General features: G+C 54.5%; 6 protein-coding genes across 6 annotated transcripts; 2 read left to right on the top strand and 4 right to left on the bottom strand.

The window, feature by feature from the left end:
- The first annotated feature begins 186 nt into the window (after positions 1-186).
- Positions 187-1,877, top strand: HD553DRAFT_320101 (uncharacterized protein). Its single transcript, XM_046181104.1, has 4 exons — positions 187-438; positions 504-634; positions 699-728; positions 796-1,877. The coding sequence occupies exons 1-4, from the start codon at positions 357-359 to the stop codon at positions 1,666-1,668; spliced, it is 1,116 nt and encodes a 371-aa protein (XP_046032655.1). The 5' UTR covers positions 187-356; the 3' UTR covers positions 1,669-1,877.
- Positions 1,878-2,563: 686 nt separating this feature from the next.
- Positions 2,564-4,018, bottom strand: HD553DRAFT_290045 (Lactonase, 7-bladed beta-propeller-domain-containing protein). Its single transcript, XM_046178335.1, has 2 exons — positions 3,637-4,018; positions 2,564-3,532 (listed from the first exon to the last, which is right to left on the bottom strand). The coding sequence occupies exons 1-2, from the start codon at positions 3,952-3,954 to the stop codon at positions 2,630-2,632; spliced, it is 1,221 nt and encodes a 406-aa protein (XP_046032654.1). The 5' UTR covers positions 3,955-4,018; the 3' UTR covers positions 2,564-2,629.
- A 190-nt stretch (positions 4,019-4,208) lies between these two features.
- HD553DRAFT_150496 (putative multidrug resistance protein 1) lies at positions 4,209-10,007 on the bottom strand. Its single transcript, XM_046176737.1, has 18 exons — positions 9,245-10,007; positions 9,141-9,153; positions 8,682-9,074; positions 8,533-8,611; positions 8,193-8,448; positions 8,046-8,121; positions 7,960-7,983; positions 7,093-7,886; positions 6,486-7,004; positions 6,355-6,426; positions 5,690-6,265; positions 5,363-5,626; positions 5,120-5,295; positions 4,976-5,048; positions 4,774-4,915; positions 4,606-4,696; positions 4,470-4,536; positions 4,209-4,410 (listed from the first exon to the last, which is right to left on the bottom strand). Exons 1-18 carry the CDS (start codon positions 9,821-9,823, stop codon positions 4,333-4,335), a joined length of 4,272 nt encoding a protein of 1,423 aa, XP_046032653.1. The 5' UTR covers positions 9,824-10,007; the 3' UTR covers positions 4,209-4,332.
- A 1,435-nt stretch (positions 10,008-11,442) lies between these two features.
- On the bottom strand, positions 11,443-13,606 carry HD553DRAFT_278260 (uncharacterized protein; the record flags this gene model as incomplete). The annotated part of the gene is made up of 4 exons (XM_046178040.1): positions 11,443-12,141; positions 12,226-12,550; positions 13,079-13,434; positions 13,508-13,606. The coding sequence occupies 4 exons, from the start codon at positions 13,604-13,606 to the stop codon at positions 11,443-11,445; spliced, it is 1,479 nt and encodes a 492-aa protein (XP_046032652.1).
- Positions 13,607-16,377: 2,771 nt separating this feature from the next.
- On the bottom strand, positions 16,378-22,762 carry HD553DRAFT_353185 (uncharacterized protein). The gene is made up of 10 exons (XM_046183752.1): positions 22,523-22,762; positions 22,300-22,444; positions 22,072-22,189; positions 21,894-21,984; positions 18,394-21,813; positions 18,107-18,335; positions 17,910-18,043; positions 17,757-17,842; positions 16,780-17,694; positions 16,378-16,698 (listed from the first exon to the last, which is right to left on the bottom strand). The coding sequence occupies exons 1-10, from the start codon at positions 22,622-22,624 to the stop codon at positions 16,590-16,592; spliced, it is 5,349 nt and encodes a 1,782-aa protein (XP_046032651.1). The 5' UTR covers positions 22,625-22,762; the 3' UTR covers positions 16,378-16,589.
- Positions 22,763-23,008: 246 nt separating this feature from the next.
- Positions 23,009-24,267, top strand: HD553DRAFT_320087 (mitochondrial import inner membrane translocase subunit TIM22). Its single transcript, XM_046181103.1, has 4 exons — positions 23,009-23,242; positions 23,413-23,618; positions 23,728-23,888; positions 24,006-24,267. Exons 1-4 carry the CDS (start codon positions 23,077-23,079, stop codon positions 24,013-24,015), a joined length of 543 nt encoding a protein of 180 aa, XP_046032650.1. The 5' UTR covers positions 23,009-23,076; the 3' UTR covers positions 24,016-24,267.
- Positions 24,268-24,624: the final 357 nt, after the last annotated feature.

Raw genomic sequence — 24,624 nt, 5'->3', positions numbered from 1 at the left:
CAAAGGTCGATGTCGAGGCTGGGAGGTCGAGTAATCGAAGAATCCAAACGCGTTGAACGCGACCCACCAGCATCAACCCTTCGGTTCCGATAAGCGTGATTAGGTAAGCGAGAAATGTGAGGTCTGATCACATTCGTTTAGAGCTCATTCTCGCCGAGTTCAAACCAGATACATGTCTGAGATAGTATTAGGGAGCCACACGACTCGATCTTGCTGTCGAAAGGGGTTCAAGTTGCGTATATGGGAGTGTTGCGATAGATCAGAGACCTGGTCGCAATTAAAGCCCTAGGACGCGAACACGGCGAAGCGCGTTCATCGGCCAGTTAGAGCTGGATCTAGCTTGAACCTACCAATTCATGATCAGATCAAGTGTCTTATTGCTAGAAGATCAAACCTCAGTCAAACTTGGCCTCACATACACCTTAAACTCCAGCATGTGTAAGTCTACGTCTCCAGATTCAGTTGTAGTACGAGACGCTAGGCTGAATCTCCTATCATCTCAGCTAAACGAGTTACAGCAAGACCCTTTGGTGCTCACAACGAGGCCATCAGGAAACAGCTCGTCTCCCCCGTCTGGGTTTGGAAGAAGGAATGGGTGACCCCATCCGGAGTTTCTCCGGAGAGTAGTTACAAGGTGGGTGACCGCAAATGAGAGCGACATGCAGGAACGGCGGATTGATAGTCCCGTCTATGTTCAGGTGATGAAATGGGTGAAGACGCAAGAGAGAGTAAGCTCGATATCATAAACCTTTAGTTCGATCATGGCGATCATTCTAACAACTTACTATTCGTCAGGCTACTTTCGACACGTCAATATCAGGAGCCAGCGTCGAGGTCGAAGCGGAGGAGACGGAAGACATCGTCATGGAGGTCGACGAAGATGAAGGGGACGCCGAGGTCGAGGTGGTCGAAGGTGACGCGGAAGCAGAGGCTGACGGTGAAGTCAAGGAAGAAGCCGAACCCACTTCTGCCTCTGCGGGAGATGCTGGTGCCGAGGATCGTGGCACACCCCTACCTGCTGGTGCTGGTATTGAAGACCCGACCACAGCAACATCGACGCTCAAAGCTACCGTACCCGAGTCGACCTTGACCGTCAGCGAAGATCCGGCTACCGTCCAAGAACCCAATAGTAACGATGGGCTGGTTGAGATGGATACTGCAGGGGCGGTCGGGGTGGAGAGCGTACAGGGGCACGTTCACATGGCGGACAACGATCAGTCGCAACGTAAAGAGACCGAGCTGGGTCCTGATCAGATGCAAGTGGAACCGGAGGCAGATAGAGAGGGAGACCTTCAGACTTCCGTGCTCGCGCCAACACAGAACCAAGACTCGTCCGAGAGCCGTGTACCCGCAGTTACGGATGCCTCGGAGACGGCACCCCCTCCGGAACCGACTATCCGACCGATGCCATCCAACGCTGTCGAGGCCACCTTCACTACACCACAAACGACTCAATTCGGGGGTACTTCCGATCTCGCTCAACCGGGTGATGTGACCTTTACCGCTGCGATGGAAACCGAAGTTCGGGAAGACGAGAGGGCGGAGATGGAGGGTGTACGAGAACCCGGTGTTCCCCTTGGCGAAGGGGATACGGTGGGAGTGAATGGGGTGATGGAAGTCGGGGATGAAGATATCGTCAGGGCGAATCAGGCGGAAGTGGGGCAATGAAGCGGTCCGTTTTAGGACTTGGCGTCGGGGTTTCTGGGTTTGTATTTGTAGGTCTATCTCGAAGGACGGATCTTTCGGAACCATCAGACCATTGTGTTTCATAATATAGCTATACAATCGATAGCAGCAGCGCGGACATCTGCTTTCTGATAATAACGTGTAATCTGCCAAGCCGAACTCAAAGCACTGACATTTCCTCGCAGGTGCTATAGGCCGTCCTTCACGGCTAGGGTTTCAACACTACTGATACTGATTCACGCCATTCTCTTGAAATGTATGATTTGTCGCTGTCAGGAGCCCATGCAAACAGATCCTTTGAGAAGTTGGATGGGACTAATGTCATGTCAAGCCATCTGCTTCAGTTGATATCCTTGCCGCCAAAGCTTGCTTTGGATTTGGCTAGTTGGTAGATCTTTGGGGTCTACCAGAGGAAGGGGTAAGATTCCATTGTATGCTGATTGGCGAAGGTATTCCAAAGCCTATCGATCCCAAGTATATCGCCCAGCATGTCGTTTCTGCGGCATATGATGATGTGCTAGAGCTTTAAATCGGGGAACAATCGGGATTTTGACTGGCTACAATGGTTTCAGAAGCAAGCTCTGCGGGCCCCTGGCTCAAGAGCGCGTTTCGTCTCAGTGCGATCTACCTGTACGCGCGGATTGCGAAACGGATCTTGCAACTGAATCACACATCTACACCTGTGCATTATAACGCCCATCGCAGACCTTGTACGATTATATATCTCTGCCAAGATTTTACTTGAATGTAAAGGCTTTTAGCATACAGATGCCAGGTCTCGTCAGACTGTCGTCGAAGGGTATCTGTCATATGCTATATGTACACTTCATTCTTTCAAACTGATGTCATACGATCATACATCAATTCCGTCTCTCATGCGGTGGTTCGTAGCGTTTCTCAAGATACCTCGCCCGAGGGCAAAGTGTGCAAGCACGACGACATCCTATAACCAGTCCACAGCGAGCGGAAATTCTATCGTCTTCTCTTCCTTCAATAACCCCCTCGCCAACTCCTCCCACCCCGCCGCACCCTGTTCTTTCTGTTCATAGAGTGTAAACCCGTCCCCTTCTCTGCTGGCGATCAACAGCCTCTTTCCTCCTTTTTCTCGATCCCGATGACCTTCCAAGCCGATCCCACGCAAATGCCTCCCAGCTCCGAACGTCCACCTTGCCGCTTCAGTCTTTTCGCTCGCGAGGACCTGCCCGGTAACCGGGTCTAGGTCGAACGAGACCCAAGGATCCAACTCGGGGCTGATCTCAGTGGGAAGGTTCCGGTTGGTCACGATCAACTGGTCTTCCGAGGGTGTGAGGAGGATGGCACAGGCGATAGTCTCCATCGGACCTTCCGGAGTGTAAGATTTCAGGTCGAGCTTTTTAGATGGGAGGGTGGATTGATCAGGGAAGATCGGAGGTGATAGTCGCGTTGGACCGTCGCCCCGCAGGATCTGGTGAGTGGTCACGATCGAGGCGAGTTCGTTGACGATAAAGACCAAGGGTCCTTCTTCTGTCCTCGATGCCGATCTGATAACGGCATGCCTAGGTCCGTATCCCGCGACAGTCTCGTAACAACTAACGATCTTCCAGCCATCGCCCTCGGTATAAGTGACGACGTAGATCTTGTCCGAGCCCAGATCACAGACTAGGTACTCCTCCTTGTCGTCGTCTCCGGGGATGGGGATGATCTGATGAGCGTGTGCCGAATCCTGCCTGACCTCGAACCTTCGAGCCCGAGGGGAGCCAGTCGGGTTTGAAGGGAGTTGCAAGACATCTTTTGCGGGAGGTGCGGGGTGGTCAAAGTGTCCTGTTACTGGATCAATCGAGATCCGGGTCAGGTGGCCCGAACGATACTGCTTGGACACCATGTAGGAGTAGCGAAATCGAGAGCATTGCCGAAGGTAATTGTATTTAACCGTCAGAAATCTTCTGTATGCAAAGAGAAAGCTGTACTTACGTTCGCTACCAACAAGCTCTTTCGATCCGGGGTCATCACGAAATAAGTCGGTCCTCCGCCTCCAGCCTTGGTCTCTCCTACTTTGACCAACTCGTCCCCCCTCAGTTGGACCAAGAAGATCATATCCGGAATCCATGCCGAGACGTAGATGAGATTCGGAATGTGGGGATGTGGCAAGGAATAGGAAGGTTGTTGATCGAGTTTGAGAGAGGAAACGAGTCGGAGGTCGGTCGACGGCGCTGGCGGGAGGGAGAGGAGGTGAATGTGCGTGCCGTGGGTCGAGACGAGGATCCGGGCGTCGGTGTCGGAGGCGGCCATATTGACTTGCTTGAGAATCTGGTCAAACGATATGTAATGACACTATGGTTCGCAGTCCTTGACCCGTCTACCCTATCTAACTCTCGGTCTTATATCGACCCGGACAGATGGTCCAAGCATCTTCCACGCGACATCGTGCATCATGCATCGGCCCGGCCCGGTCCGGGATAAAACTCGACACAAGCGCGCGGAATCGAATCCCCGCAAGCGAACAGCATCGGGTGACGAGACATGAAACGTCTCGAGCGGCCGTCCCGTACAGTCACTGTCGTCATGGTTTATGCCGTGAAACGTATCACACATTGAAATCATGTATACTTTTGCCTAAGTACTATAAACCCCTAACCCAAAACATTATATCTCGGAAGTACGGCCCCTTTATTGCTTGCTCAGCGTCTGCATGGTCACCAACTCGTAATAACCTCCATGGAGGGCTAACAGCTCCTGATGGGATCCCTGTCGATAATGGACACGTCAGAATCGCCTCCATCTGGTCAGAACGCATCCAAACCCACTTTTTCCACGATCCTGCCATCCTTGAAAAAGCAGATGATATCACAGTTCTGGATAGTCGACAATCGGCTGCAGGTACGAGGAAAAGGCCGGTGGGTCAGATATCGCGATTTCGCCACTGAGCGAGGCGGTACTCACTGAGCGATGATCAGACTGCTTCGCCCTCGACGAGCTCGATCCAGAACTTGGGAAACGATCAACTCGCTCTGAGAATCGAGAGCAGAGGTGGCTGTGAAGATGGTTCAAGTTTTGAAGTGTAAGCCTCGAGTGTGATGTAATACCCTGCATGACAATGACCGGGCTTACCTTCATCAAGCAAGAGGATCTTGGGATTTCGGATCAAGGCACGGGCGATAGCGATTCGCTGCTTCTGTCCTCCAGACAATTGCGATCCCTTGTTACCCACGAGCGTGTCAAAGCCATCGGGCAAGCTGACGATAAAGTCGTACTACAAAGGGAGATTTCCTAAGCAAACGCGTATCGAACCGGATGAGGGAGAAGCACATACGATATTGGCATCCTTGCAAGCCTGAATCAGCTCTTCCTCCGTAACTTCAGCGGCCGGTTTGTTCGCGCCGAGCCTATTCAACGGGAGCAATACCGAAAGTCAGCGCCTCATCAGGGACACGCTTCATGCTGAGCAGACGCTTACAAGACGTTGAACCTGATACTACCGCGGTACAGGGTAGGCTCCTGGCTGACCAAAGCCATGTGGCTTCGGAACGAGTTGATGTTCATGTCCTCGAGGTTGACTCCGTCGAGCGTGACGGCACCGCTCAAGGGGTCGTAGAACCGCTCAACGAGACCGATCGTCGTGGATTTACCGCACTGTCGTGTACACCCTCAGGTCAGCGGCTTGTACTTGACAGTATTCGGGTCACGGGCCTGTACTTACACCAGAAGCGCCACACAAAGCGACCGACATTCCAGCAGGGATCTCGAGATCGAGACCTCGCAACACGCGAACGCCGGGCCGGGTGGGGTACCGAAAGTGCACGTTCTCAAAGGTCATGTTTCCGACTACCTGCTCTCGAGTGAGAACTTTGCCTTCGTCCGATTCGGCATCGATCTCGGGAAGGTGGTCTATCGCCTGAAGCATGGTAGTGCAGCTCTGCTTGGCCTTGGATGCGTCTGGCACGAACTGGAAGACGTTTCCGGCCTAAAGTGGTAGGAATTTCGGTTTAGCGGGATTGCGTCGCCATAGACATATCGAAAAGCTTACCTGAATGGCAGAAAAGACAACCGAGTTGAGGACCGTGAAGAACTGTTGAGTCGAGTAACGACCCGATGCCAACCAACGACTTCCAACGTAGAAAACGAGACCGATGACCCAGAAACTCAGGGCCTGCGATACGGCGTAGAGTAGGTTGGCCTTGAGAGCCGATTTGATCGAGTATTGGGTGGGTCCTTGTAACGCGTCATGGTATTCTCGGCAACAGTCTTCCTCTCGAGTCAACGAAGCGACAGTGCGGATGGCTCCGGCAGCCTCACTAGCCATGTGTGCCGTTTTGGAGTACACCTTCTTGTTCTTTTGGTCCTTGAGCACGACGACATGCAGACGAATGTATCCAGCACAGACGAGTAGAGGAATGCAGGCGATACCGATGAGGGCGAGGAGCGGTCCATATGCCAACCCCAAGATCATTCCAACGACAATGGTCGAGATCGATTGGATTATTGTGCCCAGCGTTACACCGGCAAGACCTTGCACCTTCTGAGGATTGTCGCTGAGCGAAGAGGTAAGAGCTCCGGTCGTGTTGGCGTCCTCGTCATAGAAGGCAATATCGTGTCGAATGAGCTGCGAGCGAAAGATCAAACCAGGAAGAAAGTTCTGTGTCAGCTTCAAGCTAATCATGGCTCCGGTGCGTACTTGGGCAGCCGACTCACAGCCTTGAAGTAGAGGGTTCGAAGCTTTCCGGTAAGGTGTTCCGCCTGGGCCGTGAGTGTGACTTGTTGCACCTATGATTTGAACGATTTCAGCGAGCGATTCGAGGTGCCGACCGACGTCGATGGCGTACCCAGATCGAGATAGCAGCGAGGATAGCCACAATAAAATACCACAGGGCGTTGCGGTTGGTAGCGCTTGTCAACTCGGAGCCCCTCAGCGAAAAGTCATTGATCGCCTTTCCGAAAAGGACGGCAAGAGCGGGGTAGACTGCACCGGTGCAGATAGACGCAAAGAAACCGAGGAGGTATTGCCATTTGCCTTCTCGGTTGATCTTGTAGCATCGCTTGCCAAGATAAAAGAGACTGTAGAGCTTGGTGTTCTCTCGAGTCTCGCCCTCTTCGGCTCGTTTGGCCGCGAGAACCTCGCTTGCGACACTCTGCCGGGTGCTCCTGCGGTCCAAAATAGGCTTCTCCACGATTTCTGACCGCCTGGACTGAACGCGCTTGACTTCCGATGCCTGGGAGGTGGCAGCATCGTCCGAGTCCGAGTCCTCTTCCACCGCAGCCTTTTCAGCCTCTTGTTGCAATTTCTGGGCCTGTACCATTCCGTGGTATGATCCCTCCAACTCGAGAAGCGAATTATGAGTCCCCTGTTGGATAATCGGACACGTCAGAATCGCTCCCATCTGGTCAGAACGCATCCAAACCCAAACCTGTCGTCCCAAGTCCCAGACGTACCTGTTCGATGATCTCACCCGCGCCGACAACAAGGATTTTATTGGCATCACGGATCGTACTGAGGCGATGGGCGACGACTATACAGGTTCTGTTCTTAGCCGCCTCGTCGAGCGCCGCCTGCACAGCTCTCTCGCTTCGGGAATCCAGGGCACTGGTAGCCTCGTCCAGCAGCAGGATGGGAGGATTCGAGACGATAGCTCGAGCGATGGCCACACGCTGCTTCTGACCTCCCGAAAGCAGATGACCGGCTTGACCCACATCGGTCTCGTATTGCTCGGGCAGGGCCATGATAAACTCGTGGGCGTTTGCTTTTTCGGCGGCTTGCTTGATCAACTCGAATTTGACCTCGGGCGAAGCGTTCTCATGAGGCGTGTTGATGAGACCGGTCTCGATGTTCTTCAAGATGGTCATGCCAAAGAGTACGGGTTCCTGGGATACAAGTCCGATTTGCGTTCGCAACCATTTAACGTTGAGCGTCCTGATATCGCGGCCGTCGAGCATGACAACCCCGGATAGGGGATCGTAGAATCGCTCGATGAGAGATATGGTGCTGCTCTTCCCAGATCCAGAGGCTCCGACTAAAGCGGTAGTCTCGTTCGCTTCGAAAGTTGTACTCAAACCCTTCAAAATTGGCACGTCAGGCCTGGACGGATAGTTGAAGCGGACGTTCTCGAACGTGATCGAGCCTCGGCAAGTCTCGGGCTTGAGACCTTCCTCGCTTCCGCTGTCGATCGCAGAAGGCTTCTCGATGACCGCAAACAGTTTGGCAGCTCCGCCTCGAGCTTTGCCGATGGCTAGAAGTGAAGAAGGGGGCTTCATAGTCAGCGTTTGCGCCCGAGCACTCAGCCAGTGTCTGCGACGACTGACCTTGAAGTTCAGGTGCCAACATGGCTACAGTTCGACGGTCGTGTAAGCGATGTTCGATTATCTGAAGCTCACAGAAATTCGCTCACCCATGCTGAAACTACCGATCAGGATACTCAAGAAGACCGTAATGACGGTACCGGCGTCCGCACGATTTTGGTTGATCTGCGCCGAGATAGCATGTCGTAAGTGTCCACAGCCACATTGCCGGACGATGATCTGACGGATCGACTCACCAAGATCGCACCATAGAAGAAAGCCAACGCGTATCCAGAGTAGATGACAAAGAACATGATGGCCAAACCCAAACTCGAGATCCTCGCTCCCTTGATCCCGACGACAGAGGCCTTTTTCACGTACGCGTCAAACAGGTCGGCTAGGGTCTTTTGTGCGCCAAAGGCCTGAGCAGTACGGATGGAGGAAAAGACCTCTTCGGCAAGGGAACCAGAGTCGGCGATGTACGTCGAGGCGTTTTGAGTGAATTTCGTCATGCTGCGCGATAAAAGAGGAAAATGTGGGGACAGTTAGCTGATGCGAGGTAAGGGATGTACCAACGGCGGAGGCGAGGACACGTACGTCTTCCCCATGATGGCACCAGCGACCATGATGACAGGCAACATAGACGACGTCGCAAGAGCCAATCTCCAAGATTTGGCTATCGAAAGAACCAGGTCAATGTCAGCATCCACGACCGGCCCTCGTTTCCGAAACATCGGGCTACTAACCGAAAGCAAGAATGAAACCGGTCAAAAAGGTCGAGATGTACTGAACCGACGTGGGCACCTTTTCTCCCAACCCGGTATGTACCAAATGCGTATCACTCTCGATCCTGGTAGCCACCTCTCCACTGCCCAAGTCATCAAAGAAACTGATTTCCTGTGTCAAAGTGGCTTTCAAGAACCTCTCTCTGATCCTCCTCGAAGCCAACTCGGCGGTTATCTGCCAGATGACCATGTATCCGTAAGTACAGACGAGCATGCCGAGACCGATGTAGACGAGGTAAGAGGCGTTCAGTGCGGAATCGTGAAGGACGGTGTCTTTCGCTTGATCGATGGCGGCGGGGTCATTGCCTTCGAGGAGCACTCGGGTAAAGTTGGTGAACGAGGTGGTGAGTCGACCTGGCGTAGCGCCACATCGTTTAGCTCAACGTCGACCTTCCTTTCTCGCCTCTTTCAACAACTCACCGAAAATCAGAGTCTGTTCGTCGGAATTCCACAAGCCAACCTCGTCAGCTCTTTCGGTTACAGACAAGATCTACAGCAGACTCGTAACTGTTCCGCGAACGTACCATCAGAGGCTGTGTCGCGCCCGCCGCAGCAGCTAGTACCAATCCCAAAACATTCGCCGTGCGTTCCATCTTGGTGTGATACCTATACAGCGTGAAAAGCGAGACCGGCGGGACCTCGGCCTTTTCTTTGAGCCCCGTAGCGTTGGTCTCGACAACCGTCTGGTCCTTCTTCTTGCGACCGAATATTCCCTTCTTTTTAGGTTTCTCGCTGACGTTCTCGTCGTCCTTGGTGTGCTTCTCCTTTTCTGACGATTTCGAGATGGAAGAGGTAGGTACGATCCCCAGAGCTTCCTTTTCCACGCTCATATCCGCCTTTTGCAAGCCCGTCCCAGCATGTCCAGCTGTGACGCTAGACTTTTCCGCTACGCCATCCAGATCCCTCGCCTCTGGCCCCGTCTGTGCATATGGAGCCGAGGCTGCTCCGATTGCACTCGGGTTGGGGATCCCACTGGGAAGGGCGATGGATTGAAAGGGGGCTTCCGAGGTCTCTACTTCATCTCGGTTGTGATCGGAAGGGAGGCGGTCGGTAAGAGGGTCCGGGTGGGAGGGTTGCATAGAGGGTGATCGGGCTTCAGACATGGTGAAGGAAGTAGCTTGTAAAACAGTCCCAGGTGGTGATCTCCTCTTCCGAACGAGGTTGTCGATCAGGGGTGTCTATGGGCGGTTGGCAGCTGCCAATGCGTTGTATTATTATGAACGAACTGCGAGATCGAATCGGCCAAATCCGAGAACGAGTCCTGATACTGGTCAGATGCTCGGTACCGCAGATATGACTTGGTTTGACTGTTGAGGCTTCTCAAGGCCAGGTCCGCCAGGAAGTAGTATGTATAATTGCTAACGATTAGATGGCGGTTGAGTCAATCGGCGTTGTATTCGAGGAGGTTCGGTGTCAACCTTTGTAGGTATAGATCGAGGGCGAGGCGAAAAGAAAGCCGATCCTCAAGGATTATGAGCTTGACCTATATTACCTGTTCACGCTATCCTATGTTCAGACCGAGAAACGATGTCGACGAAGCTATCTGCCGTCGCGATGATGATGCGAGGTGTACACTCGTACACTCGTCGATTCGGCATGAAGCCTTGAACGAAGAGGATCGCGAGGATTGCAGGACCGCAAGGTGGAACGAGGAACATTCGCTCGTCTGCGAAAGCGCGCCAAAGTTGATGAGATCTCTCTCTCCTGCCGGAGCCGCGACACAACACGCGTTCCACTAGGGAGTCGGCCGGCCACCGGCTTGTCATCGACGACTCGTCACCGTGCGGTTCCCGCCATCACAACCCACCTCTCGTCGCCGATGGCCGAGACCCCGATCCCGAAGGACCTGGACCAAACCTTCTTTTAGATCCTCCTACCCTGACCCCTTGATGAAGGTGGATTGCGTTTCAAGCTCGAGAAGCACGGCGAAATCCGGCGGACAGCCTGCGGGGCTCGGTAGATTTCTCGCATTTTGCGGGCCCGGTATGCCCGTTCATTTGACTCGGAAACCCAGATTTAGCATGGGTGCAGGATGGCGTGTGAAACCCGGTACCATATGGGTTTCATCATCGGTTCAAGCGGAAGATGATGCGTCGTCCACCCGTCCACCCAGTGCTGCCGACGATAACAAGACTGGCGAGGTACTGCATCGCAACGAACGCTGAGGAAGAAGAAGATGCTTGTTATCTGCAGGTTGTAAAGCTCGTAGATAGAGTGATAGATTGATATCGAGCAGGACAGTCAACATTTCGAGGACATCAGAGGAGGTCGTTGTCATCGTCTAGTACATGATATTTAGCTAAGATAGGGGGTCGGTCGTCTGGTCACGTTCGACCGAGATGACGACAGGAAAAGAGACATGGCGAGCGAAGAATAAAGTGCACTGTGTTGTGATCCTCGGAGAAGAGGGATGAGAATGTGGTGTGAGGAGCAATTTTATCCTTGGCGTAAAATGATTTGGGATGATAGAGTTTCCTCCAGTCCGATCCCGGTCCGGTCGTATGTCGTACAGAAGTAGGAAAGAGGAAAAGTTTCGTTCGGTTGATTCGTCCAGGGTCTTTGCAATACTTTTTTTTGGGTTTGATTTCTGTCCTTGTCGTGCAGGCTGGGAAGTGTCGCTAAAGCGAGTGCGTATGTCTATGGGTATTGGTGGATAGGGTGTAAGACGAGGGCTACCCAGAGCCGATGTAGAGCCTGCCGGATGTCCGGTTCAATCGCCAGATCAATCGCTCCGGTTGGCCTTGACCTCGACTTCCTCCTCCTCGATCGTAGAGCTCCCGCTCGTGTGGATCGACTGAGAATCCCCGCCCTTGCCGGCAACGCGTTGACCTCCAATGACACCGTTCGACTTGGAGTTCCCACCGGACGTCGCAGTGGCCGAGTTTTGATTGGAACCGTTACCGGCATTGACGTTGTTCGAGCTGTTCGAAGGGGTCGAGCTCTGGGACCTCAGCTGGGTACGCGAAACGAAACCCTTGTTCTCGCTGGTAGGTCCAAGGGGTTGACGAACGAACCCGCCAGGGAGACCCGGGAGGCTCGCGCCTTGGGTGGCCAGCGTGGGATCCGTCGGCGACGTAGGCGACGAGGCGGGCTGCTCGAACGTTCCGTTGCCGAGAGCGTTCCCGAACAGGTTGTTGAACGAGCTGCTACCCGTCGCACCCGTGTGACTGGCGAATGGTCGTCGACTCTGCTGGTTTCCACCGACATTGGCATAGTCCCGCAAGTTTCCACTCGAACGCTTGTTCAACAATCGGTGAGGATCACGCGAGACCGTAGGTCCGTTCAGGAGCGACATATTGGGCATCGACTTTTTGATCCGCAGACCAGGCGATTCAGGCCTCGACTCGGTCGACTCGACCGGGGGCGAATAGGTCGACAAGTAAGACCCAGACTGCGCCGCCATGGATTGCACGCGACCGCTCTGACGAGAGAGGACCTGGTTGGACGTCGTGCGGTCGTGAGCGTTCCGCGTGACGGCGACGCGCATGGGCCGATCGACACTCACTCGGGAAGGGTTGTTCCGGCTAGGATCGACCTTGGACAGGACGACGTATCGGTCTTGACCGTCGCCGGTGCTGTAGTGGTGCAAGCCAAGCTTTTCGCCGACAGCGTGGACCGCCCGTCTGTCCTTGACCGAGAGGTTGCGCGAAAACGAAAACTCGTCACGCATGCGGTCCTCCTTGAACATCAAGGCTCGGGAAAAGATGTCGAGGACGACGGGGTCGTTAAAGTCGACATCGTTGTATCCGGTTTGAGAGCTAGCGTTCGATGGGTTGCCCGGCATAGGCGGCTGGTTTTGGGAGAAGCCGCCGTTCGCGTTCAAGGACGGGCTCAGACCACCGTGACCGCCGTTCGAGGAACCGTGATGCGAAGCGCCTCCGAGCGAAAGAGCTGGAGAAGGCAACCTATCGGGGTTCTGCAACTGCTGCAAATGTTGTTGTTGCATGGCTTGCATGCTTCCCGACCCGAAAGCGCTATCTTGACCGCTCTTGTTGTCCCTCTGTATAGTTTGCGAGCCAGTCGTGTTGGGTGATTCCGTCCGTTCGCGAATGAGCGCTCCCGTGACGTGCTGCGGGATATAGACGTGAGAAAGATGACTGACCATTCCAACGGAACCCGAGCTCTGTGACTGGGTCGTTCCAGGAGGGGTCAACGATTGACCCTGTTGTTGCCCGCCGAGATTCAAGTTTTGAACGCCACCGGGCAGACTGGCTGCCAGGCTCTGCAGCTGCTGAGGTGTCATGCTGGCGAGCAGATTCGCAGGAATCCCGTGAAGACCGTTTTGTTGGTTGCCGCCGGAATTGTTGTTGCCCTGACCTCCGCCATTGTTCGAACCCTGGTTGTTGTTCGACTGGGACCAGCTGTTCTGCCTGTTCTGGCCACCATAGGCTCCCGAGGCGTTTCGGTTCGAATTGTTGCCTCCGGGTGCGCTGCCAGGTGGGTTGCCTCCCGAGGGAAGTTGGCCTCGATCGAACTGCATGCTTCTCATCCGCTTGATCGCCTTTTCGCGCTCGATCCGCTCCTTTTCGCCGGCCTGCAACACCTTCTTGTACTCGACACGAAGCTTGCGACCGGAAATGTCATAGCCATTCAGAGCAACGACGACGGCATCAGCCTCGTGTGGGTGACGGAAGTTGGCAAAAGCGAGTCCTCGGAAGACACCATTATCGTGATGGTAGTTGAAGGCATAAGGCAAAGGAGCTTGGAGACTCTCCTGGTAAGTGCGGAAGAACTGGGTCTTCAGCTTCACCGCAGTTGTATTCTGTTCAAAGAGCCGTTAAACTTACGATAATGGCCAAGAGGGTCTCTTTCTGCACCGCGAAAGGAATATTCTTGATCACGATGGCGGTCGGGATGACCTCATCGTCGACCAGCTTGCCGATCATTCTCTCGGCTACGAGCAAGAATACACAAAAGGTCAGCCGACTCGTGAACTCTGATTTGGGAGTCCTTGTACGTACCATTGGCATCACCGGCGGCATTGTTCCCATCTACAACCTCGTCTTGGGACTGCTGTTGCTCCTGCTGCTGTTGACTCTGCTGCTGAGGTTGCGACCTCTGCTGCGCACTCGAAGAAGGTCTTGATCCACCTTGACCCTGGGTCGACTGAGATCCTCTCTGCTGAGATTTCCCTTGACCTTGACCTGCCGGCTGCCCAGTATTGGCCTGCGCCTGTCCCTGCCCTTGTCCTTGAGCTTGATTCCTGCCCTGTTCAGACCCGGTATTCGGGAACCCGCTCCAATTCGCATTCCCAACGTCTTGCGCATTAGATCGGTTATTCGACGCAAAAGGCCCGCTTGGGTTGCCTGTAGCGTTAGGACTAGGAAGGGCGGCTGACGAGGCTCCTTCCCTATCTCCGCCCAAAGTCATGTTTCTCCTTGCATTCCCTTGACCCTGCGGCTGCTGGCCCTGTCCCTGACCTTGTTGACCCTGCTGAGGCTGCTGCTGTTGCTGTTGTTGCAAAGGCGAACTCTCCAGCCAGCCGTTCCCATTCCCACCAGCGCTCTTTACGCCCGCAGCGTTCACCCCATCCATCCAAGCCCCGATCCCAGTGTTCCCGCTACCAAGGGGCGTGCCCAACCCGGCGATCCCGTACCTAGCCGCCTGTTCCGGAGTCACAGCCGAAGCCGATGAGGGGAAGTCCATCCCCATGTTCCCCGCTTGCGCATTCGGACCAACGTGTTGATGGTTCGGCGAGGAGACGCTCGGACTCCGATAACCGTTCTGCATGGCCGGTTGATATAGCGGAGAACCCAACGGGGCTTGTTGTTGCTGTTGTCCCTGACCTTGAGGTTGCAGGTGTCCCTGATTCGGGGAGAGCAGCCCGTTACCACCGGTATTACTGTTCTGGTTGCCTGGAGTACCGGCCCCATCCCGTCCGAAGCCGAACCCTGCGTATCCACCACCCCCTTGCATCTGATTCTGCATCGAAGGATGATACCCGGTAAAGTCTCCTTCGCCCCGATGTTGTGGCTGTTGCGGGTGCGATTGCATTTGAGGGTGACCATGAGATTGCGGATGACCGTGACCGAGATGACCCTGATCACCAGCTTCTTCAGGCAACATCGACAACCTGTTCATCGACCCGACAAGACCAGCGTCCCTCTTGCCCAACTGCTGCTGTTGCTGCTGTTGATACTGAAGGTGCGGTTCCACCTGACCGTAATCCCCCCTAAACCCAGATACTCCCCCAGCATTCCCATTGCTACTGTTGTGACCCATCCCGCCAGGACTGGCGATGGGGGAAGTCATTCCCCCGACTTGCCCCTGTACCTGCCCGAAAGAGGGGGCCAAGTGCCCGAGCCCCTGTGCGTGAGGGTGAGAGTGCGAATAACCCATCATCTGAGGAGAAGGCTGCAAAGCCAACGGAGGAGGAAATTGTGAAGAGGAAGTCGAATTCGGGTTATTGCCCCCGGGAGAAAGAGGACTCGTCGCGGTGTTGCCGGGGTTGGACGCGCCGTATTGACCCGGATGCATGAGGTGGGCGGAGTGAAAGTTGTCAAAGGAAGGGAATTGGATGGAAGATTGACCTGGAGCGTTCATCGCACTAGAAGTTCAAGTCGAAGACGGTATGAAGTATGGCCTGTGGAAGGTGTGTCTTCTTCCGGATAGAATGTGGCTGAAGTTGGAAAGAGCGCGACGTCTGATAAACGGTAATCGACGAGTTCTTTTGAGAAATCCGCGTAAAAGATGTGGTCAAATCCGGCGTGATATGGAGTTCAAGGTTGAAAGTAGAGTGGTTCGTCGGCTGTGGTGGGCGTGGACAGATGTCGTGGGGTAGTGAATTCAAATGGTTCGACCACGTAACGTGAAGGCCAGGCGATAAAAGTATGATCTCTTTCGTGAGGTTTTATATCCTCTCGTGTTCCTGAGCAGCGTGAATGTGAAGCGGTTTGACGTAGAATTTGACGTTGACGGTATGAATGGTTCTTCGTAGGTCGTTATGCCGTGAGAGTAGAGTAGGGTTTGATGAGGTTGTGCGTGTTCGGCGCAAGTTGAAACGAGGCCGTCTTTTCTCTTGCTGGTCTCGTCAGGTAACACGCGATCGACCGAGGTTCTTCGTTCGTCGGTGTTGTTATTGCTTATGTGTCTTGTCTTGTGTCGTCGTCTGAGGTTGTTCGTCGGCGTGAATGAAGAGTGAACAAGTCTTCCCGAAGTGTATGATATGGGAGTCAACTATATCTCTCTACGTCCGTCGTCTTTCGTCGTCGTCACAGGAAAGGTGGATGGGTGGGAGGGAAAGGGGATGGAGGTCGTCCGTCGTTAAACCGTTCGTCGTCGTCGTCGTTGCAGCAGGAAACCTGTGATGAAACGTCGCACGATCGCAATGAACTATCGAAGTGCAAGAGGTTGACGAATAATTGTCGGGATAGGGGGAAGAGGTGGTGGTGTGACCTTTGCGAGAGCGTGTCTATCGATTTTCCACTCTCGCACGCGTAAAGTGCCATGTTGCATGTGTTGCCCGATCGGGAAGTCATGTCAACAGTTTCCGTGGCTTTTCCCTTCCCTGGTTTCGCTTCCGCACGCCCACGCTACGATCAAACGTAACCCTTCTAGCGGCCCAGCGCCACCATCTCATCGCGCTTCCTTCTGGTCACCGAATCACATCAAGCGCATCAAAACAAAAGAGAAATGCCTGATCACTGCTGATCGTACCTGGCGCGGGAAATCGAATAATCAAGGTTTCGGGTTTCAGAATTCTCGATTGACTATGATAACGAGACTTCTATACGTAGATTTCGTTATCGTACATCGTATCTCATAAATCCGTCTGTTCATAAGGATCACTCGTTACACTCTACCTCGTCCCCCCGTTTATACAGTACCACATAATGGGGCAAAAGATGGACAGCTCAGAACATATCCGCCTCATTTCTTAGCCGCCCCGAATCCAAAATTGAATTTCGGTACTTCCGGATTCGTCGCTCCCGGAGCTCCTGGTTTCGTAGCGGTCGGTGGCATCGCGAAGAAATTGGATCTATAAACATTCCAGAGAATCACTTCAGCTTCTTGTCCTTTGATACCACCACTCTGAGATAATAGACGTCTCGCAACTCACCCAAACCCTCCTCCCATACCTCCACTGGTTCCCGCCGCTCCAGCTCCAGCACCCGCTCCTGCTGAACTTTCCTTCGTCCCAGCTCCCGCCGCAACCTTCTTTACCGCCCCAGCCCCAGCCTCGACCTTTTCCCTCTGATGCTTGTTCAGCGGTCTATACCCCGCCCGGCTGTTCAATCCCTCGGTCGAAGGTTTGAGTCCGAAATCGAAGCCTTGCATCGTCGGTTTAGATTGGGGTGCTTGTTGTGATCCGGTCGACGTCGAAAAGGCAAAGGCAGGAGCGGGTGAGGGTGAAGCGGAACTGGCGGTGGTTGGCAAGGTGAACGCCGGTTTCTTCGAGCTCTGTACCGGACTGGGGCTGTGACCCAAACCCGGACCTGGGGAAAGACGGGAGAACAAGGAAGTGGTTGGGTTGGGTTTAAGCGCGAAAGTTGACGAGCTCGCTTGAGGGGTCGACGTCGAGGTCGAAGCGGAAGGAACAACGACCGGCGGAACCCCGACCTGCCCAAGTCCGTCCTTTCTCGTCCTCGGTCGTCTCAGCTCCACCTTGGTACCGATAAATTTACCCTTGCCTTCCGCAACTTTCCCGGCTTTGCTCGTTTCCATATTCTCCTTCCCGACGGGTCTCGGGACCATGCTCAACTCCGCCCTGTTCGCCTTGACGGCGCGTAGCAACAGATCTCCATCCAGTTCAGCGTTCATGGCCTCGCTGACCAGCTTGACCGGTTCGTCAGCTCCCGACAGGCTAGATAATGGCCGGGCACGTGTGCCTTGTTTAGACAGGTCGGTTTGGGTCTTTTGCAAGGCGAGCGAGTCGATACGCCGGGACAGCGAGTCCAGGTCGTCTTGACGTTCCCTGAGACCGATTTCGAGGGATTGAATCTCTTTGGTGACGTCTTCGACGGACGATGGACCGCTATGATGTTCTGTGCGTCAGCTACAGCGGATGACGTCGAATTCTCGCGAAACATGACATACCTTGAACCTACGGTTTGGGACTGCTCCACCCTACGTTTCATCGAAGCCAGTTGAATTTCCGCTCTGAAGAGGTTCTCTCTCGCGCTCTGACGGCGTGTAAAACCTGATCAGTTGCATTCGATAATCAATGCACCGACCATACTGGATACTCACCCTCACGGCCCTACGCAGATCCTTTTGCTCGTCGGTCTGTTGACTAGAGAGGGGTCTCTGTCGAAGGGCTCTTCGTAGCTCCGGGTCGTTGAAAGCCTTGAGGTATCGAGCGCAATCATCCGATCGTTGACGGACTAAAGGAATATGTTAGCTCCCACTCGCCTAGCGCTAATCGAACGAACGTCTTCGCGACATACTCTTGTGCAGACCCGCTACCATGTCCTTGATCCCCTGGTTGAGTCCAGCGCCTTGTTGCCTCGCCTCGCTGGCTGCTTGCGCGATCTCTTTGGTGTACGATGCCAGAGTATCGAGGACACCAAAGTACCAGAACTCTGCCAAAGCGATGTCCTCACGGCTAGGGATCTCTGTCGGAGCTTTCGAGAGAGCGCTATGATATGCAGCATTTTCTTCGGCTTGCAAGCGAAGCTAGTCACAAGAGAAGTTCAGCCTTTATGCCATAGAGCTCCTTGCGCATGTGACCTACCTCGTGCAGCTGCTTCTCGACTTCATTGTAGACGAGCGCAAACTGGGCTGCCAAGCCCGAAGCAGGCGAGACTGCTGCCTTCGTTACTTGCCTAGCATTCGGCCTGACAGGGGTATCGGACAAAGTGGCGCGGATAACGGGGATGGTCGGTGTGGTAGGCTCGGGTAGTGACTGCGGCGGGGCGACGGGCCAAGATGTTTCGTTTCGCTGCGAAGCTGGGCTGTGAGGCTTGCCGACTGACTGGAAGAAGGAAGGTGGTGCGATATCGGCACGCTTCGTCTTGTTCTCCCATTCTTGGGCCGCCTCTCGTACGTGGGTTCCCGACGGGGTCCGAGCGTGACCGAAGTTGGTCTTGTCAGAGTGCTCGGGCTTGGCTTCACTTTCGCTGGTCATGCGTTGCCGCTTTGCGGGAGAGGCAGGTCGGCGCTCATCCTCCTCAGTAGCCTCCTCGTCGTCTTCATCGTAATCATCCAGGCTCTCCTCGTTATCATCCTCATCATGTTGCTCACAATCGTCCTCGTCTTCCTGCTCGACGAGCTCGCCGTCCTCTTCATCGGAATAGACCTCGTCCTCGTCATACTCTTGCTCGTCGTCTTGCTCGACGGACCCGCCGTCCGATTTTCGATCGTCCTCTGTACCGTCGAGAGGTGGAATATCGGTCTTCTTGATAATCTCGCCGCTGAAGCTGCTGCTGGTCGAACTCGACGGATGAGCAGGAATGTCACTGCTAGGTTGCTTGTCTTGGACGGGCGGTTTCGCAAAGCTGAAAGTCGCGCTGGGTTGGTCGGTAGGCTTCGCGAAACTGAATGTTTTGCCTAACTGGCTAGGCGGCCGGCCAAACCCGAGTGCAGTCTGAGCCTTTGGTACCGAAGGAGCTGGGGTCGGTGTCTCGACCTCGTCCTTGCTGTCCTCAATCTCCTTTGGTACAGCCACCTCTTGCACATCATCCTCTGGAGAAGACTTTGACGCGGCCTCAGGCGCAGGCTTTGCCTTGGTGACCGTCGCGAACTCCTCAGTCTTTCCGGGTGTTTCTTCCTCCTTCTTTTCGTCGATCGGAGTGGGCAAGGGGGCTTTGTTTTGCACCTCGTCAAGGCCATTGTCCAGATCGCCCAAGGAGAAACCAGTCACCTCAGGTGATTTTTTTGCCTCCTCCTTTACTTCCACCTTCTTTTCGTCCTCCTTCTTGTCTTCCAAGCCGAAACCGCCAAAAGAAAACGCGTCTGTCTTCTTCTCTTTCGCTGGCGTCGCACTGCTGGACGCCGACTGACTGAGGGGAGACGGCTTAGCCGCCGCAAACCCTCCGAACGCAGCGCTTTGACCGAACGCAGAAGGTTTGGGAAGCTCCTGTGTCGACTTGGGGGCAAAGCCGGATGATGATCCAAAGGCGCTCGACCCGAAAGCATTCTTTGAAGGAGCCGGTGATCCTGTCGAGCTGCCAAAGCTCGATGCGCCGAAGGCTGGTTTGGAAACCGATGTGGACCCGAAAGCCGGCTTAGTATCCGTCGTCGGACTGCTCGCAGGAGATTTCGACAGAGATCCGAATCCGAATGAAGTGCTCTTGCCACCAAATGTGTTCGGTTGACCTGGCGAGCTTGCGGCAAATGGCGAACTACCAAACGCAGGCGGCTTCGAGGCTCCCGCGTTGCCCGTGGTCTCGGCGGGCGTCTTGGTACCGAACGGGTTGGCCCCGAAGGGCGAAGTTAACGACGACGGTTTTGATGGCGTGCCAGTGGTGCCTGTTGTCGGCTTTTGACCGAAAGCGCTGGACGATCCGAAAGCTGAACTCGACCCGAAGGCCGAGGTCGCGGTCGAACCAAAGGCCGATTTTTTGGGTTGCTCCGACGTCCCGTTCGCATTTTCTTCATCGGCGGTACTGGTTGTCTTCGGTGAGCCAAACGCGCCACCCTGTCCAAAAGCGCTTGATGCTCCGAAAGCTGACCCCGAACTCGGCTGTCCGAACGATGTCGACCCGAACGCGGACTTGGCTGTACCGAAAGCCGGGCCAGGAGTTGCTGTTGTGGGCGTCGTCGAACTACCAAACGCGGAGGACCCGAAAGCAGGCGTAGCAGAACCGAAAGCAGGCGTCTTGGACCCAAAGGCGGGCGTGGTCGATCCAAATGCAGGCGTCGTTGAACCAAAGGCAGGTGTCGTACTACCCGAACCCGTGCCCGCACCTCCGAATCCAGAGCTCCCAAAGGCAGGCGCTGGCGTACTAGCTCCCGAACCTCCTTGTGATTGCGATCCGAAAGCCGACCCTGACCCAAACGCAGGAGTAGAAGGTTTCGTCGATCCGAACGCCGAGCCGCTTCCTCCGAACCCAGCACCGAAGGCAGGGAGCTTGGTCGGAGCCTGTCCGAATCCGAAAGCCGGTTTCGAACCTGCATTCCCACTCGATCCTGGTGTTCCGAACGCACTGGCCCCAAGCTTGGATTTGACGGCCGGAGCTGGTACCTCCCCGGCTACATTCGCCGATTGCTGTACTGAGCCCGAAGTAGATGATTCCGCCTTGGATAGATCTTCCGGCTTGACCATGCCCGGAAACTCCGGCCGTTTGCTGTTCAGGATATCGTAGATGACCACCACCCCATCGTTGGTATACTCCATCAATCTCGGTGCGGCAGGTAGATCCGGTCTCGATTCCCCGCCCTCGGGCTCCTGCTTGATCGGCGTGGTACTCGTCAGATCCACCTCCAAGCCTAGACATGTGGTATCCTCATTCTCCTCGTTCATCGGTACAGCCGGTCTAGCCGTTTCGTCTAGCAGGGCGACTTTCCACTCTGGCGCCTGTTGCCCGTCCCCCAAGGTATCTGTGTACAGGACGGCGATATCCGCCGAGGGCGGCGTAGAGAGGAAGACCAGGTGTTTGACCTCGTCTCCCCATCCTTTGATATGCGCTGTATGCCGGAAATCTCCTCGTCGATCCATCATCCCCCAAGGACCCATGATATCCTGAAATTGTACGAATGTGAACCTCGAAGGGTCTGTTTTGGGTTGACGGTGGATGAGGTAATGTCGGTGTTCCGGGTCATCCCCTTCTCGTCCATAGGTCAGGAGAAAGACATCGTTCTCGATCCAACTGATGCTGGTCGCCCTGTAACCCGCTCCTGGGCCCAGACCTTGTTCCCGCAATCCATCCGGCAGCGGCACACTCGCCTTGGGCGAACCATCCGGTGCGTACTGCTGCAACGTCCCATCCTGCTTCCCTACGACGAACTGTCGACCTTTGACGGACCAGGCGATGCAGGTAAACGCTTCCTTGATCGAAGTGAGCGTCTTGAGTTGGGTGTCGAGGTCTAGGATCTGAAGGGCGTCGAGTGAGAGGGCCAGGGCGAGGTGAGGGAGTCCGCCAAGGAGAGATGGATTGGGAAGGAGGTTGACCAGGGGAGAAGGAACGTCCGAGTACCTTTGAACGGGCGCTGACTGAGTGAGATTGCAAAGCATTAGTGTGATCAGCGAAGAAGGCGCTTTTGAGCTCGGGCTGGCGAAACAGGGAGACCTACCGAACCCTCTAGGAGCTGCTTGATATCGAAGAGCACCACCCCAGCATCGTCCAGGCACCCTACTAGCAGTCGCTTATCACCCATAGCTAGTCTGGACATCGACCGACAGTCAGAGGCAAGAAACACTTCAGTATCATGCTCGCTGACAGTCCAAAAACGACACTGGACTATGACTTACCGGATCCATTGAGGTCGACCGGGCAGAGCGACCGTCAGCTTAGGACTAGCCTTGCCCGTGTTTTCTGGGCTCTCGCTGAGTTTGCAGATTGCGCTCAATGCAAATACGAGCAGTTCCGCTATATCCAGGGCAAAGCAAGACGACAGGGCACCGTCGATCAGCCAATCGTGATGTCACCTCGAGACCTAGCTAACGATATGGTAGCTTTCCGTGCGATTCCGAACTTACGCCTCGACGTCCCGATAAAAACCAGGTCCCATACATTCGACACCGCCATCAAACTACAATTGCTGGGCAAGTGGTCCATGTTAGAAAACGGCTCTGTGACCCGGACGTGCACATCGCTCTTGGCTGGTTTGACTACCCTGAGCCACTGCAAATGTCGTAGTCATTAGCTGAATGTATACCGACAGCGAAAACGGTAGAGTACAGACGAAAAGTGACGACCTACATCTACCTGCTCCTCGTCTGCCACCTTTTCCTCGAAAGCCGAAGCTGAGGGAGTTCCGGCACCCTCGCCTTCCACCTTGAGCACCTCGAATGGGTTTGACATGACGGCTCGCGGCTCTGGCGCGGTGGAAGTTGGCCCGCTTAATTTGATCCTTTGCTAGGGCAATCTCCGAACTATCGTCAATCCACTTGTAAGCTTGGATGTAGATCTGGGTCAAGTTCTTGATCGATGTGACGCCGTACACGGCTGTGAATATGCCATTGAACATGTCTCAACCATATGCAACTATGAGCTCGCGTCACTTTCTAGCTAGCTAGCTGCTAGTAGCTAGTAGCTGATCTCGGGGTGATATGCACCGCGGACCCAAAAACACTACTGCTGCATTCATCTCGGCAACCCTCTCGACCTCGGCCTTGATCGACCCAAAAGTTCGGGATACGCGAGCGCCAGATATTAATTATTGAACTGCTTGTGATATCTCTACGATATCGATACAACCACCGACAACTCCCTGACCTTGTCTCCACGACTCGTCAGTTTATCGCCACACCATCATGCAGAAACTTCTAGCACCCATCTACCTCCCCGGTCAGGAACCTATGCCGGCTGGCACCACACCGGAGGAGAGGGAAGAGATGCAAAACGTACAACGGTGGCAGAAGTACGCGACGATGGGGATGGAGAGTTGTCCCGTCAAGGTCGGGATGAGTGCAGGTGCTGGTGAGTTTGATTGTGGAACCGCTGTTTGAAACGTCGTATAGGTCCGAGTCGGCTCAGGTCGGCTCGAGCTCGAAGACTGGCTATCGCATCCTAGGCTCTGTACCTCTTTATACCTCTCAAGCTAACTCTCATTCCATACCCTGTATTGTCACCTCCTTCAAACCAACCAGGATTCGCACTGGGAGGTTTCTTCTCCCTCATGTCCGCCACTTTCGCATACGAAGACCCCTTATCCCGAGCCTCGGAAAAGCTCGTGGGGACCAAGGCGCAAACGATGTTCATCTTCAAGGAGATGGGCAGGAACATGTGGAGTTCAGGGAAAGGGTTCGCCAAAGTCGGAGCGCTCTATTCGGGGTACGAGTGTTGTATCGAGGGGGTGAGTGTCGGATTCCATGGTCATGCTCTTTGTCAACACTTTTTAACGATCTCCTTAACCCAAACCCATCCTCCCGTTCTGCCTATAACCATTCCCCTCCTGTATGCAGTTCCGAGCGAAGAACGACATTTACAACTCGGTAGCCGGAGGTTTCCTCGCCGGAGCGACCCTCTCCCGATCAGGCGGGATAAAAGCTGCGATCGGAGGTGGGGCAGCGTTTGCGGCGTTCTCGGCCGTGATCGACCTGTGGATACGGAAGCAGCCTGCAGAGTGAGTCGAGTCGCATCTGGGGTCATCGACATCCTTCTGGGGATGAAGAAGGAGACCTTGTGTAGGAGATAGTTGGCTGATTGATTGTCGCTGTTGTGCCCGATGTCTTGCTTTCAGGGAGGATTAAAAGCAAGAGAGGATCATCCGATTACGAACCCCCTGCCTTCCCAAGACAAACACCATTCACGCCATACGATCATTCGCATTCGGGACCACCGCATGCCATTCCCCACCTTCTCCCTCGAAGACCGCCATCTAGATCGACTCTTTCCGGGAACCCGTTTTGCATTCTTCAAAGTTGTATCATTCATGTGTAACATCACCGCATCTCATATCCTAGAAGTCACGCAATTCATATTATCGAGGACGCGCTGCCTGGCAATTGCCTCGACCGGGCTGCGGATAACTCGTCAGTGAAGATGAGGTAACGCTTTGTAAGGGTATCTCGAAGCCCATCCATTCAAACCGATTCGACAGAATCTCCTTGCATCTTGATCTCATGGCCGGCGGCGACAGTGCAGACTAACACACTGCCAGACGGTCAGTTCAACCCTGCCATCCGCACGTAAGGGTCGGACTTTCTCGTCGGGCTTGACACGTTCGACGCCTGGACACGGGATGTCAGTAGGATCTATGGCTCGTGCGGTGTCTAGCCTTGTACATTCAGGACTCTCTCCACGAGGCTTCTGATCTCCAAGCGGGTTTCCGATCGCCTCTTTACAAACCCCTTTGTATC

The sequence above is a fragment of the Filobasidium floriforme genome, assembly GCF_021052385.1.
Source record: "Filobasidium floriforme strain CBS 6241 chromosome Unknown HD553scaffold_29, whole genome shotgun sequence".
Taxonomy (NCBI): domain Eukaryota; kingdom Fungi; phylum Basidiomycota; class Tremellomycetes; order Filobasidiales; family Filobasidiaceae; genus Filobasidium; species Filobasidium floriforme.
This window is presented reverse-complemented; position numbering and strand designations above follow the sequence as displayed.